At 34.1% G+C, this 15,496-nt stretch overlaps 4 protein-coding genes across 4 annotated transcripts; 2 read left to right on the forward strand and 2 right to left on the reverse strand.

Moving 5' to 3' along the window:
* Positions 1 to 339: 339 nt before the first annotated feature.
* Alg2 (alpha-1,3/1,6-mannosyltransferase Alg2) lies at positions 340 to 2,868 on the reverse strand. Its single transcript, XM_073077390.1, has one exon. The coding sequence runs from the start codon at positions 2,713 to 2,715 to the stop codon at positions 1,450 to 1,452; it is 1,266 nt and encodes a 421-aa protein (XP_072933491.1). The 5' UTR covers positions 2,716 to 2,868; the 3' UTR covers positions 340 to 1,449.
* A 472-nt stretch (positions 2,869 to 3,340) lies between these two features.
* Positions 3,341 to 4,388, reverse strand: LOC140745505 (peptidyl-prolyl cis-trans isomerase FKBP2). Its single transcript, XM_073077391.1, has 2 exons — positions 4,056 to 4,388; positions 3,341 to 3,733 (listed from the first exon to the last, which is right to left on the reverse strand). Exons 1-2 carry the CDS (start codon positions 4,236 to 4,238, stop codon positions 3,476 to 3,478), a joined length of 441 nt encoding a protein of 146 aa, XP_072933492.1. The 5' UTR covers positions 4,239 to 4,388; the 3' UTR covers positions 3,341 to 3,475.
* A 357-nt stretch (positions 4,389 to 4,745) lies between these two features.
* LOC140745506 (nuclear RNA export factor 1) lies at positions 4,746 to 11,898 on the forward strand. The gene is made up of 10 exons (XM_073077392.1): positions 4,746 to 5,044; positions 6,284 to 6,614; positions 7,385 to 7,502; positions 7,941 to 8,013; positions 8,213 to 8,353; positions 8,763 to 8,967; positions 9,620 to 9,798; positions 10,363 to 10,587; positions 11,078 to 11,196; positions 11,726 to 11,898. The coding sequence occupies exons 1-10, from the start codon at positions 4,913 to 4,915 to the stop codon at positions 11,871 to 11,873; spliced, it is 1,671 nt and encodes a 556-aa protein (XP_072933493.1). The 5' UTR covers positions 4,746 to 4,912; the 3' UTR covers positions 11,874 to 11,898.
* Positions 11,899 to 12,481: 583 nt separating this feature from the next.
* On the forward strand, positions 12,482 to 15,352 carry Taf12 (TATA-box binding protein associated factor 12). Its single transcript, XM_073077393.1, has 3 exons — positions 12,482 to 12,911; positions 14,366 to 14,561; positions 15,163 to 15,352. The coding sequence occupies exons 1-3, from the start codon at positions 12,756 to 12,758 to the stop codon at positions 15,288 to 15,290; spliced, it is 480 nt and encodes a 159-aa protein (XP_072933494.1). The 5' UTR covers positions 12,482 to 12,755; the 3' UTR covers positions 15,291 to 15,352.
* The last annotated feature ends 144 nt before the right edge of the window (positions 15,353 to 15,496 follow it).

The following is a 15,496-nucleotide window of genomic DNA, read 5'->3' on the forward strand; positions in this document are numbered from 1 at the left end:
CACTTCTAGAATCACACCGCATAGAGGGGTTAATATAATAATGATCATCTTTAAATGGTATCAAATAATAACCCCACAGATGTAAGAATGAGAGTTTATTGAATATATTCTTGCAAGAAATATTCTAAACTGAAATTATAAATAGTGTAGTGAACAAGAATATGTCATATTGTACTGCGTGAGTTTGACTCTAATTTGGAGACACACTATTGTCATGTTTGATACCTATATAGAATTAAAAGGATCTGTTTGATAAGAACAAATTTGCCACAACATATTTTACTTCAAAACAATGTAGGCACTATTATTAAAGATAAAAATAATTCGTAATAAAAGGCATTCATTGTTACAACATTTAATTACAATAACAGCATTATAACAAATTGCAAGAGTTCAAACAAAGCTACCAATTAATTCAATAATAAGGATGTTGTTAAATTGAAGGCTATATGATATATCAAGAATATATCTTATTCAAATATAACACACATTAATGCAACATGACCTTTATTTATGATTATGAAAACAGCATTAGCAATAGTAAGACTACAAAATATTTAGGTCGTAAAGCACACTGGAATTATATAGAAAATGCACAATTATATTAAAAATAGTCAAATTATTCAATTTCCTACTACTATTTACATTTATTACAAAGGAGTTACAATTATTTGCTATAAGCTACGAACATCAACAAATAACAATTAGTTTTTAATTCAATTCCACTTCTACCACACTGCACAAACTATGCAAGTTTATTTAAATAATAGCTGACACAAATCTATATTTTGACACTGGCTAATCCACATTTGAGTTTTTGAGCTTGTGTTTTCTATTTTCACATCACACAAACAACACTATCCTATTTCACATTACACATTGGATTTATCATGTAATGTTTTTCCTACTAGTCTTTAGTTTTGACCGTTTTTTTAGAAATCCTTATGAAATGTAAATATAAAATATATTAAGATTATTTTTCCTTCATTTAGCTATTATATTAGGCTGTTTTCCAACTCAGGAATGAAATAATAAAAGGGGTCCAAACATTCAACAAAAATAGCCACTAAGCTCTTATAACTATTGGGGTTTAGAATAAAATCTTTTTTTGATAGACACTAGCCCAAAAACACAATGTGTGATCATTTGAACACACCAAAAAGCCTTTAAGTAGCATAATAGTAATAGTTTTGACATAAATAGCGATCAAGTATTAATTTCAATATAGGACGTAAACATACCTAATGATACTAAATAGTCTCTCATAACTCTCAATCACATTTAAAATTCAAAATAAGTTTTATTTTCAATACCAAATTGCTAACAAATCCAATCTCACTGTAATATAAGAAAGCCATTAGTAATCAGACGATAAAGTTCAGTCATTTCGAGATTTTCTAGTTGTAACACTCAAACAATATCAAATATTGTCGGAGTGTCGGCCGTATGCTATTTCTGCTTCTTCTGTTCATACTCTATAGCTCTCACTTCAGATATGATCTGCCTTTCCCTCGTAAGAATACCATCTAACTGCTCCGTAAATGCTTCAAAGGAGAACTTGGTTTCAAACCTCTTTCTCCCCGCCTCACCAAGTCGCTCACCTAATTCTGGATTTAAAACCAATGTGGACATCGCAATCGCTACAGAATCACTGTTAGAGTCACATAAGAAGCCTGTGACATCATTTACTATTGTTTCAGTTGGACCCCCGCTGTTCACTGCGATTACAGGCTTGCTATAATACATTGCTTCTAAAGGCACTATGCCAAAATGCTCATTCGAAGGTGTATATACCAACGCTTTGCAGTGATACAGCAATGAAACTTTCTCCACATCTGTGGGAGATTTCATTAATGTCACCTTATCTTCTATGTCCATCTCGGAAACCAGGTCAGTCAGTTCTATGTAGTGCTCCATATTCTCCAAGTTTATGGGGTCAAACCCTCCAGCCATTATCAAATGCACTCTGTTCCAATCGGGCTCACTTAAAATATGTTTTAAATGCTCCATTGCTCTTAAAGCCAGTTGCAAATTTTTCTTTCTTTCAAATCTGTTAATGGACAAGAATATAAACTTATCCGTGCCAACTGGTACAACCTCTTTTAATGGTTTAGGAGCTGTCGATTTAAAGAATTCAGTGTTAATTGAAGGATAGCAAATATCAGGTATACTCTTAATTTTCTGGAATGCATCTTTGTATACTCTGGCTGTATATTTGCTATTCACAAGCACTTTATCTGCCTGTGCAGTGGTCAGCTCCTCCAGCCAGTTGAGAGGTGCTCGGTATACCTTCTTAAGAATACCTCCTTTTGACGTAAGGAGCTTGTCAGGATGATGGCAGTAGAACACTACTCGGAATGGACCTCTAGCCATTTTCAAAAATGGAATGCAGAGAGAAATTAAGTCGCAAAACACTAAAGTGGGCTCTTCAACCGGTATAACGTACCATGCTAAGTAAACAGCGGCATAAATCATACGTGCATATGCACAAGCGGCTTTAAATCTGCCGAAAACGGAGCGCGGAATCCAATCGCCCACCACGGTAACAGGGAAGGTCCCGTCTCTCGTCTCAGCGAAACAGTGCGTGGGATCATGATGGTTCGTGAAAAACGCTACGTCGTGCCCCTTGTTTTTGAAGGCCAATGCGGCATCGATCACCAAACGCTCTGCACCGCCGATACCCAAATCAGGGTGCAAAAATATTATTTTCACCATTTTTAACACTACAACTGATAAAAGGTATATTCAAAAAGATAAATTCACTTTGATGGAATTAAAATATTGTACATTATTAAATTTTTAACAAACCAAACCGACAAGCAACAAAGCAACTATTTTTGCTCGGCAAATCGTAATATTACATGTCAATGTCAATGCCAAAATGATTTTTTAATACACCTTGTTTCTTGGGCTTGGATTCTTTCCTTTTAGTCTTATTTTAAATTTTTAAACATTTCATCGCATAGTACAAAAAAAATAAATATCTAAATATGTTTGTCTTTTGTAAAACGTGTATATTTTTTAGGCAAATATTTTTGTTAATTCTTATCAATTTATTTTCGTAAACAGCATCCGTATGATGAAATGATATTATGTATCGGTTTTGAACATAAATTGAAATAACTTGTTGCTTTTACTGATAAACTGTACACAAAAAGATAAGGTCAAGATTATTTTCCGTTTGAATTTTTTAACAGACTTCTCAAACATAATTTATTAGAAATAAAATAGTACAGATTAACAATTTATTTATTGCTCATTTTATAAACACTTTAATAAAAAGTAAGACATGGTAACTAAAATACAGTAAGCTAGCTCACCAACCAATAAAACTACTTAATATAAAAGAATCTTTATTTCAATGAGCCAATTTTACTCAACCAACACAGTACAAATTACAAAAATCTCTTTATGATTGAACGCAATTACAAAGGTACAAAAATTGTTCTAAGAGCTCATTAAAAATATTGATGATTTAAAGTTCATCCTTCCTTTCAATCTTAACAAGTTCTACATGGAATGTAAGTGTTGCAGACTTTGGTATTTTAGGTGGGGCTCCAGCCTCCCCATAAGCTAATTCAGGTGGAATGACTAGTTTTCTTTGCTCTCCCTCACACATGCCCATCAAGCCTTGGTCCCAACCTTTGATAACTTGCCCAGACCCAAGGGTGAATGTAAGGGGATTACCACGAGGAATAGAACTGTCAAACTCTGTGCCATCATCGAGGGTTCCCTGAAAAAATATAAATTTCATGAAGTTTATTGAAAAAAAACTTTAAAAAAGTAAAGGGAATTGTGAAAAATAAGGCAGATAGCGTAGAAGTTCTATGGAACTGATATAAACAATTGATTTACATGAAAATAGCTCTTAAAAAAGACTACTAAAACTCAAAAATTATTGGCCCAATTCTTATACTTATTCCATTTTTAGAAAAAGGAAGTAAACGAACACTGTAGTGTAGTGTACATTATTATAGTTTTATAATTTCACTGAAAAGCGGTTTCATTATCAAAAGTCACACTGTACAAGTTATAAAACATCATAACAATTATACCGTATAATGCATGTGAAGCAAGTCTCCTTTTCGGCTCTTCATGTTACATTCTGCGGGCCTCTTCTTTACTCCTATCTGAAGCTTCTTTGGAGTCGAATCACCTACTACTACATGAGCAACAATGCTCATGAAAACTAAGACAAAAATAGCGATTTTACACGCATTTAAAACGAAACTAGACATAATTATTGTTCTAAATGTAAGCTTTAACTGCAAAAAATGCAAATAACTTATGGAAATGGTTTGGAACTGATTTTAAGGAAAATCGTAACCTAGTATTGATAATGATAACAAAACGATAGCGTCTGCATCTGATTCTGACATCACCAATCACCAACAGCTGTCAATCATTGCTGTGTTGTCAATGTCAATAAAACGTGTTGAGTTTCTTATTTACTGCAGCATATTGTATAATAGTTTCATAATGTTGTATGTAAGGAACAATAAAAACTAGTTTTAAATAATCGTCGTCATCTTTTAACAATTCGTTAAACCTAATTAGAGTTCGAATATCGTTTATGTTTATGTTTTAAAAATCGTTTATCGTTTATGTTTATGTTTTAAAATAATAATACAAAATTTAAATAATATGAACTCAAAGACAACTATAATGTAAATATTAGTTTGTCCTCACCTTAATGTTCTTAATATTCTGTGCTTGACATTAACATGACAGTCATGACGTGACGCGACCGGCGACTTTTTGACATTTATTGTTTTGTTGTTATGATGAGCTACAAAGCTCGAATAATTCTTGATATTCATTTAATCTGAATTCCCATTAGCATACATTGATGTTATACCGTCGTTCTAGTTCTTGCTGACTCTGGATACATATTGTTGATGATACGGTCAAAATGTTTCAACCAGATGGTTATAGAAAATTTCTGTTGAACAGAGCAACTGTTTCTCAGCCTATTATAGAATACATAGAGAGCTGTTTGAGCAGCAATAATGAAGTCGCCCAACATGTTTTCCATAAAATAATGGTATTTAGTTTATTATAATTTATAATTCAAAATGGTATATGTAATCCAAAATATTGATTATATTATATTATATTCTCAGGCCACTGGTTGCACGCACTTCCCTCCCGAAATCTTGGCACCATTCTGGATGATTCGACACTGAGAATTTCAGTGGGTCTCCGGCTTGGTGCCAAGATTTGCGAACCTCATCATTGCCCATGTGGCCGAAGCGTGGATAAGAAAGGCCGACATGGTCTGTCCTGCTCCAGGAGCGCTGGCCGTTTATATAGACATGGCACATTAAACGACTTAATCCGCAGAGCTCTTGTCACCGTCTCTGTTCCAGCCTCATTAGAACCGAGTGGTTTGTGCAGAGACGACGGCAAGAGACCTGATGGTGCGACTCTTGTGCCGTGGAAATTGGGTCGCGCCCTGGTGTGGGATGTTACATGCGTGGACACTCTAGCCCCAACCTACATACATGACACCTGCAGTAGTGTTGGGGCAGCAGCCGACCGCGCTCAGTTTCTCAAGCGCCGCAAATATGCTACTATTATACAAGATTATGAGTTTGCGGCGCTTGCAATTGAGACGTTGGGTCCGTGGTCGGCTGACATGAAACTTTTCATGAAAGAGTTGTCCCATCGGCTTATCCTCGCTTCGGGTGACCAGAGGGCTGGCAGCTACAGCGAGGCAACGCTGCCAGCGTTCTGGGCACTATGCCACAAGTTGGAGTTTTGGACGATATCTTTATCTTATAAGTTTAATTTATTTTTTAATATTAGTTAATTTGTAATTTAATTAGTATCATATGTTTATTATTATTTTATTACATATAATAATTGAATAATTTATTTGAAATAAAAAGTTTACTTTGAAAAAATTGATTATAGATATTGATTGTCTAAAATACAGTAGAGACTAGTGGTAGTATTCTGTATTGAAGTAACTGTGGTAGTGGTGGTAGATCACCACATCAACTAATAATTACCTTGTTTTTGGTGTGCAAATTATGTACATTGAATATTGTGGCTATTCGTTTCTTTGTTTTTTCTATTGAAAAAGCAATATTGCATCTGTAGTAACAATCTTATTATAAATGTCCAAGGTAGCATAAGCTGCAATAATTACTTAACAAGAATAAATATATTTCTTTATGGTCAAATTGAATTGGCACACTTTGATTACGTCTACTCTATTTTTTAATTTATAATTGATGCTGTAAAAATTCTACTAGTGTTTATTTAATTTATGTTTCAGATACTTCACTGGGCAGGCAGAGACGTTAATTTATTTGACATGATATCCGAATACTTTGGGGGCGCTGTCATACCAGTACAGTATCAAACACAAAATATCCTATCAACATTCTACACAAGTAATCTGTCTTTGATCCTGAAGATAATTAAACTCGACTTCATTTTCCCATATAACAGAAATATGTACAATATTGACATACTTTTCAACGATAAGACGTCAATTGAATGCTTTGGAAATAAAGTTACGTTGGACGATATTGTAACTGGCGTAGTAAGCAAACGTTTCAGTGATAGTTTTGAATTAAACTTGTCTGATTTTTGTAATGACCCAGGTACAGTAATTTTATGATTACATTGTTTTAATATATTAATCTGGCAAACTTTGTACTGCTTAAAATCTATTTATCAAATTTTTTTTTATATCAAATATAGCCTATGTTACTCGTGGATAATGTAGCTTTCGAATGGTGAAAGAATGTTTAAATCGGTGCAGTAGTTTTTGAGCCTATTCATTACAACCAAACAAACAAACAAAGTTTTCCTCTTTATAATATTAGTGTAGATAAATATAGATGTTACATTTTGAATGGTGGTAGAAACAGGATAGTTCCACTGGGCAAATACCATCACCACACCTATAAATAAATGTATGGAGCTGTTGAAACAACAATGTTAGTTGGTAGAGGTATCAGATAGGGCCTGTTATCTATGAATTTGGTTTTGATGATTAGAGAGGCGTCACCATGCTGGTCTGACATGCAAAGGGTCCCAGGTTCGATTCCCGGCCAAACAGATATCTAATTATGAATTTAGATTTCTGTTTTGGGTTTGGGCGTTTGTGTATTTGTCTTTGTGTGTGTCCCTGACACCCACGAGTGTAGAAAGTGACTAATAAAATATGATTGTAGCATCCTATGAGTTCATAAAGACATGCATTAAGTTGTAACAACATGGGTATTAGTATGTTCAAATACACTATTACAAAACAGAATAAAACTGATTGACATATAGCATATTATAATATTAAGATTAATATTATGTAAGATAAACTGCACAAATATTGGCCAGTGTACCTAAAAATAAATTGTTATTTTGTTTTCAGAATTCAAACAATTGAACATATATTTCTACAAATTTGGTCTTCTATCTCATTTCAAAATACTTATGTTGAGGATGGGCAGAGACACAAAACTGCTGAATTTAAGTAATAATCGTTTGAGGTATATGACTATATCAATTATGTATTATATGTATAGGTCTCTCTACTATTCTAATGGCACAGGGGGCAGGTGTGCAGGGCCTCCTGACATAAGTGGGACCCCGAAATGCCAATAAATTTGTTTACACATAATATTCCTAAATTAAGATGTCATTCACCCAATTATTTGACTTTCTAGGTCAAGTGGGCTTTTTATTTTTTCCTAAAATTATTTCTACAGACCCTACAATTCTTGTGTGCTAAAGGACCCAGCATTCCCTTTTTTATATACTTATCTAAAATGTTCAAGACAGTTTTTTTGTGGTATATTTATAGGAGAAAACTTATTCTTGGACAAATTTATAAACTTAATCATCTGATTTAGTGCATACAACCCAACAATTCTGCTATATTTTGTTTAGAGTTCCTCAAAATTTATTACTCAAACTTTTTATTTCAGTCAAGTTCCTCAAGATGTATTAAACTTTTTTATAAAAGGTGATCTCGTCGCGATTGACTTCAGCAATAACTTGGCAAGTGGTTATTATTAATACAAATTCTTCCTGAATATTTTTTTTATCACTTTAGTCAATAACACTCAGTCAGTCAGTCAGTCAGTCAGTTATATATTGGTTATTGTCACTTGCCAATAACAATATTATATAGGATTTTTATATTAGGATCACACACATCTAATTATCTCCATTACTATTAACTCATGTTTTTTTCTAGATTCCATCAATGTCAGAAATGCAACGTGTAAGCAGTAGAATTGAAAGCTTGTGGCTAGAAGGGAATCCACTATGTGATGAACTAGATGTCACTTCATATATAAGACAAATAATTTTGAGATTTCCCAGACTGACCGAATTAGTGAGTGATATCATAAGTACTATAGTATTACTAAGTCCATTTTTTACCTCTTATCTGTAATATATTTGCAATTATTAAATGTACATTAAATGGATGACTCTGCAAGAAGATATTTGTTATCTTCTAGCTTGAATCCCTTAATTGGCCTCAACCAGTGGCGGACCTTTTTTCAATGAGTGATACACATTTCATAGATTGTTTGGTTTTAACGACTTTTTTAGCAATGTGTTTGGAGGCCCGGGGCGGACCGCCCCTTCCACCCCCCTCCCCCTTAAGCCGTTAGAGGCCCCAACATCCCTGTTATAGTAGAGTAGTAGACCTAAATTCTTATTCTGAGAGAAAACTATAAAAGAGCCATTGGTTCTGGTTGACGATAATAAAAATTAATATGACGATGACAAAATTCCAGGATGGCATCAAACTCAACAACCACGGTGTGATGTTACCATTCTACAGGAACTATTTAGCGACACCCGATAAAAGGACGAAGACGGTGGTAGAAAGGTTCATTACACTATACTTTGCCCATTACGACGGTTCCCCTCGGGATAAGGCCAAACTGGAGATGTTTTACGATGATGACATACGCTTAAGCTTTGCGGCTGATATTCCAGGTGATAGTAGAAACCTTATGTATAATTTTACACATCCATAGAATTTTGTATACAAATAAAAATATTAATCTGAGGATTTTATCATATCAAAATAAGCTGCATCTAACTATACTTATACAGGGTGAACTTTTCAAGTCGGCCTTGAGGCCGAAATCGAAATTTGAAACAAATAGCGTAAAATGCTGAAAGGAGCTACGAGGCGATTTTGATAAAAACTAAAACTGATCTTTAGATTTTTTGTAATCTATCTAATGCTGGGAATCGAAAGAGTTAATTGAAAAAAACACACCATGTATTATTCCACTATCAGATAGTGACGCTTACTTAATGATACATGACGAACTAAAGGCAGTCTATCCAATTTCAATAACCCTGTCACCTATGCCATGTGTTGTTAGGTATTATAGTCCGCCAAACTGCTAGTCCGCTCTGAAGTTGTTGCGTGCAGGTATAGTTAGCATATACTCCGTAACGTAAGGGTAAACTAACTGCGCTATGTACCCTAGGACGAGAGCGGGTGTCTTCATCCCGCTAATATTTGCAATTTGCTATTGCGACGCGACTCGTTTCTATATTCGGAGCGGACTAGCAGTGTGGCGCGAAGTATACTATAAAATTACTGCTGCTATATTGTTAATACCCTTACTTTCAGATGCCGACATGATATTATGGGCAAACGCATATAAGAACTTAGCGAGGAACCTGTTGAAATCTAGATTAAATAAAGGAAGGACTCTTCGTACCCGAAAAGGTATCATGGATGCAATAACGATGTTGCCGAAGACCGTACACGACCTCTCGTCCTTTTGCGTTGATGTTCTACTGCATAATGTGAGTAGTTAAATTATTGTGGCAAATGAGATGGACTCAGAATAATAATCCAACAAACGTCTTCATCAAGTGGTGATCTTTATTCGCTGACACAACGCAAACTTGAATATTAATGACAAAAGTTATTATTTATATACTAGCTGACTCGGCAAACGTGTTGCCATATAAATAAAAAAATGTTACGGGTCAACAACCGTTATCACTTAGGGGTTATGAAAAATAGATAGTAGCCGATTCTCAGACCTACTGAATATGGATATAAAATTTGATGAGAATCTGTAAAGCCGTTTCGGAGGAGTACGGTAACTATCATTGTGACACGAGAATTTTATATATAAGGTGATCGAAGTAAATTGTAGCTTGTAGCATGTTGTTGTGTAACATTAAGAGGTCACTAGCCAAATAAGAACGTGTGAAGGTTGAAGCTTTCAAACCTTCACGGTTTGAAGATATATAACAACTCTGTATTAGTTTCCAAATTTCAGGAGTTTTAAAACTTAATTTAGGTCAATATCCATCAAAATATAAAGGAATTTTACATGAAATGATTTATGTTATTTTCAGAAAAAGCATTTAATAATGGTCATAGATGGTGTTTTTAAAGAAATATGCCCGAAAAAACCTAGTCACCCATTTTCAAAACATATAGAGAGATATTTAAGCTTCAGACGGACATTTCTTTTTACAATCAACAAGAGCAATGTGAACGCTTCAACATCATCTTATCACATAACAAAGGAAATGATACTCTTGTCATTGGCAACACCAGAACAAATTGAAAATTTTAAGGTAAATAATTTTAATTGCTAAACAGCAGAAAAACAGATGAAAAATTTAATTCTTAGGGTTAGGTTGTGGATTATGCCTGTGTGATTTGTATTTCTATTCACCTTCTGGTATATTACATATCTGCTTTTGTTTCTGTCCATGGTATTTGCATTTTACATAGGTAATCCTAGTCATATACTTAAGAATATGAGCGCATAATTTATAACAGAATTTGTTAGTGATGATACAATTAAGGAATACTTTTTTTTGTGCTTATCGATAATTCCCTCCCTCCTTCCTCTTCTTCCTTTCTTTAGTAAAGAGTAAAAAAAAATCAGGGACTTTTTTAATGACCTCTACTAAGCCACCCTTGTAAAAGCTATATTTTAGCCCATGTCCAAGTCATTCTCTTTAGACTCTCATAACTCATTCCACTCCCTCGCTGAATGGATAAGAAATGAATATGTAAACCGCTACGTAATAATGATTGTATTCTATAAAAAAATTACAGGAGCCTGTAAGGAATGTTGACACCCTATCTCTTGTAAATCCGGACTCTGATCATGTGGCAACTCTTTGCAAAGCTTTCATGCACATCACCCAGTTGAAGAGTATGGAGGCATGCGAACAGTGAGTATCATATAGTTAGACTATTTTATTATATGTTTTGAAAACAAAAAAACAAGTTCTTTTTTACTCCAGTGTGACGTCATTTGAAAATTGTTTAACTCTGAACTGAAACATTTCAAACTTGAAAATTGAAATTTCTCTTTTTAAAGTATATAACAACAAGTACCTCTTATCTTGAAGGTCGTAGAACCCTTTGTGGTTCGACTCCGGCGACACCACCGCCACAGCTATTTCTACCTAATAACAGCAGTGTTAGGCGCTGCTGTGTTCCGGTTTGAAGGGTGTGGTAAGGGAGACAGACTTTTCCGAGGCGTTCCAGCTTAGTCCTCAGGGGTAGCGGCGCATTTGTGGCCGACCTCAGGTAGGAATATCTAATCCTATCTGAGGTTGATTACAGATGTCCATAGGCGGCAGTAGCCACTTACCATCAGGTGCACTGCATGCTCGTCTGCTACTCTTATATTATTAAAAAAAACCTTACCTAATTTATATGTTCTAAGCATAATAGTAATTGCAAATTTATTTTCAGACGTTTGAAAGAATGCAACTGGGATATTAAATTAGCTCTAATTAAGTTTCAAACTGATGTACAAAATAATTCTGTTAATCCAACAAAGTATATGGACGCCGATGATTTTACAGACACATCGTCCCTTCTGGAGGATGAAATTGATTGACTAAAATAAATAATTTAATTGTTAACGTGTGCTTATTTCAACCTCCTGTGAAATATGTTGTATATGTAATATTATAAAAACTGCGAATGAGAAATTGCAATCTACGAATTTTTTAATGTTATTTTTGGTTTGAGTTGAGGGTTGAAGCAATGACCAGATATTATGAAACACGTTGCAACTTAGTCTTCAGGAATAGCAATGTGGTCACTGGTTTTTATACGGTTTTTATTTAAAACACACGGCTATTTCCTCTAACTTCATGTATAGACACTGCGCGTTTTCTTATATGGTAAAATCTTGCTTTTCTATTCTATGGGTAAAATTATAAGTAATGTAGGCTGCTGGCCTTTCTGCCATGCTCAGGGTAACGTTATTCTTTACTTGTTGTTTCTCACCACGTCCTGGTTACAGTTAAAATTAAATTAATATTAATGTAGTTAAATGTGGACCGACCTTTATTAAAAAACTTAAGTTTTACCTATGGATTTAATTTATTTTACTTCATTTCAACAATATTCCTATGTAATCTGTGCATAAGTTTATTATAAAGTAAGCGACATTGGCATAATGGTCATAAGACCGAGAAGCCACGCATAAACAAAAAAAAACTAATCTGTCACTGTCATCATTGTTGTAAACTAACAACTGATGCGCTACGATTTCTGAAGACTAAAGTGAAGCACATCACATTGATATTTCTGTATAGTCCTAATTTCAAGTATTTCAACAGCAGAAACGAAGGTGTGTTTACTAAACAGTGGGTATTTTGCTCATAAAATAAATGTGTTTTGATCATATTATTATAACAACAAAGTGAAACATTGCGGTGAGGGAGACAAGAGGTGGATAATATTTAAAAAATATCTAAATCACGGTCTCAATATGCCGATTGGTTCGATGAATCCTCAGGGGATACAGTACGTGAACAACCCTGTGCAGAGCCCCCAGCTGCAGGGGTCGCCGTCGCAACACAGTCCAATGGGTTCTCTCTCGCAGGCGAATAAAGAAAACCGCCCAGCTAACGACGCTAATCCGCAGGTACAGTTTGTTTAAAACGTCATTATTGTTTGACATTATGATTCGATACATAATTATGGCTTTGGATGCTTTTCATACTTATGACTCCACACCAAAACTCTTTATGTGGGTGCCATGAATACATATATATGTTAAAGTGATAAATTCAGATATTATACATTCATTAAATCGTGCCATTATGTATAATTACTCAATTTGGTCAAAGTGATAAATAACCCGGAATTAGCCAGTTAACCACATTAACCAGCCATTATATATAATATCTTCATAGACTTGGATAAAGTAATAAAACAAGTATAGGTAATGATTAGAAGTTTCTATTTAAATTTTTCTGAAGCATAATAATATTTTTTGTAATTTTATAATGATCCACATAATGAAATATTAGACATGTTGATGTTTTATGCATCGTATGATTGGTGAGTGGATGAAGTGGTTAGTGGATTGGGCGATCATAATCTTCTCAAAGTACATAGTTCTTTTGAACATTAACACAGTGTGTTGTTTACATGTTGTTTATGAAAATGTATATACTCTATAACACATTTTTATGAAATATTTATTTTTCAATGGTGCTGAAGCTACAGTTTTATTTTAGACTACACAATTGTTATAATACTATCACAGTTAAATTACCTATCTATTGATACCTATACCGGTCAACCATAGGTAATGGTGATATATTCTGGTGATGGTGACAATCAATAGGTTTGTTTTATACAATATACTTTATAATAGTTGCGAATGAGCCTGTCTAACAGCAATCAAAGCTATCCAACGATGACTATAGATGCCAACTTTTGAAGTTTATAGCTGGTAGATCTCTTTGTAGGTTCACTCCAGAGGCACAAATGTACTGGTTTGAAGGGTCTGGAAAGGGGAGATACTTATATGAGGTGTTTCAACTGATTTACATGCTTGTTTGCTCCTTCTATACTCAATGCAAAATAGAACAGGAGTCTCATAGATAGGTACATCTCCTGGCATTACTATAACTAAGCTAAAGTGATAGAACCCATTGCAAGGATTTCACTGACATGCAATGAGTGTTAAGTGCTGTTGTAACCTGGTTTGATTGTTTTAAATAATAAGTCATATTTTTTTTTTTTTTATAATATAGGAGTAGCAGACGAGCATGCAGTCCACCTGATGGTAAGTGGCTACTGCCGCCCATGGACATCTGTAATCAACCCCAGATAAGATTAGATATTCGTACCTGAGGTCGGCCACAGATGCGCCGCTACCCCTGAGGACTAAGCTGGCACGCCTCGGAAATGTCTGTCTCCCTTACCACACACTTCAAACCGGAACACAGCAGAGCTTAACACTGCTGTTATTAGGTGGAAATAGGTGTGGCGGTGGTGCCGCCGGAGTCAAACCACAAATGGTTCTACCACCTTCAAATGACATGAAATTACTATAAAATTGTAATAAATGCTTATTTAACTCATTAGCTCCTGATAAGCCGAGCTCGATTGCAAGAACTCGTGAGGGAGGTGGACCCAACACTCCAACTGGATGAGGAGGTGGAGGATATGCTGTTGCAGATGGCAGATGACTTCATTGACACATCCATGAATTCTGCATGTGCTCTCGCCAAGCATCGCCATGCCCCATGCGTTGAGTTGCGAGACGTTCAACTTATTCTAGGTAAAAATATTGCTACAGATTAAACCATGTCTATTACTAATATTTATATTTTGATTATAAATTTAATTATTTAATTTTTAATTTAATTATTTAATTTAATTAAATTTAATTATAAATTTAATTTAAATTTATCTCACTATTTTTGAGGCAAGTTATTTAGATGAAATAACATAATCTAGAACCTAGATTCTAGGTATTATTGTTGTGTCACAACATAAAGGCATTTGTAATTAAAATAAATTAAATTTAAAATAGGTATAAACTGATGCTGATATAGGAGTAACCTTAAAGTACATATTTTTTTATTTTTTTTATTTCATTGACAGTATATATTTTTATTTTTACACTAAACATTTACACACTTGAATGTTTTAACTAAAATAAATTAAAGTAATATAAAAAATAATGAAATAATATAACTTTATTTTAAATTAAATATAAAAAGCTACATCTAAATTGCTGAAGTACATATTTAGAAATAAATACTCATACTAATTACTACTTCTTCTATCTACTATGTCTTAGAATAATTTCATTATTGATCGATTTTATTATATTTCGATATTGATATATATTCTCATTATTTTTTTGTATGTTTCAGAGCGTCACTGGAATATGTGGATTCCAGGCTTTGGCAATGATGAGTTACGTCCATACAAGAGAGCGCCGGTAACAGAGGCGCACAAACAACGCATGGCTCTCATCAGGAAGACCATTAAAAAATACTAGATCAGATTTTGTTCATTATTATTAAGGTGATTAGTGAATGTAGTGTTGTATTGTCTAAGACATTTTTTTTTATTCAAATCAAATCAAATCAATTTTTTTTATTCAAAATAGGTTCTTTACAGATCACTTTTTGAATGTCAAAGCAACTACCACCACTTCACAAGGTGTTTCGTTATGGAGAAGAAGCGGCGAAAGAAACTCCATAA

This window comes from Epargyreus clarus, unplaced genomic scaffold (genome assembly GCF_041222505.1).
Source record: "Epargyreus clarus isolate Ecla_fem2 unplaced genomic scaffold, WU_Ecla_fem_2.2 ptg000010l, whole genome shotgun sequence".
Taxonomy (NCBI): domain Eukaryota; kingdom Metazoa; phylum Arthropoda; class Insecta; order Lepidoptera; family Hesperiidae; genus Epargyreus; species Epargyreus clarus.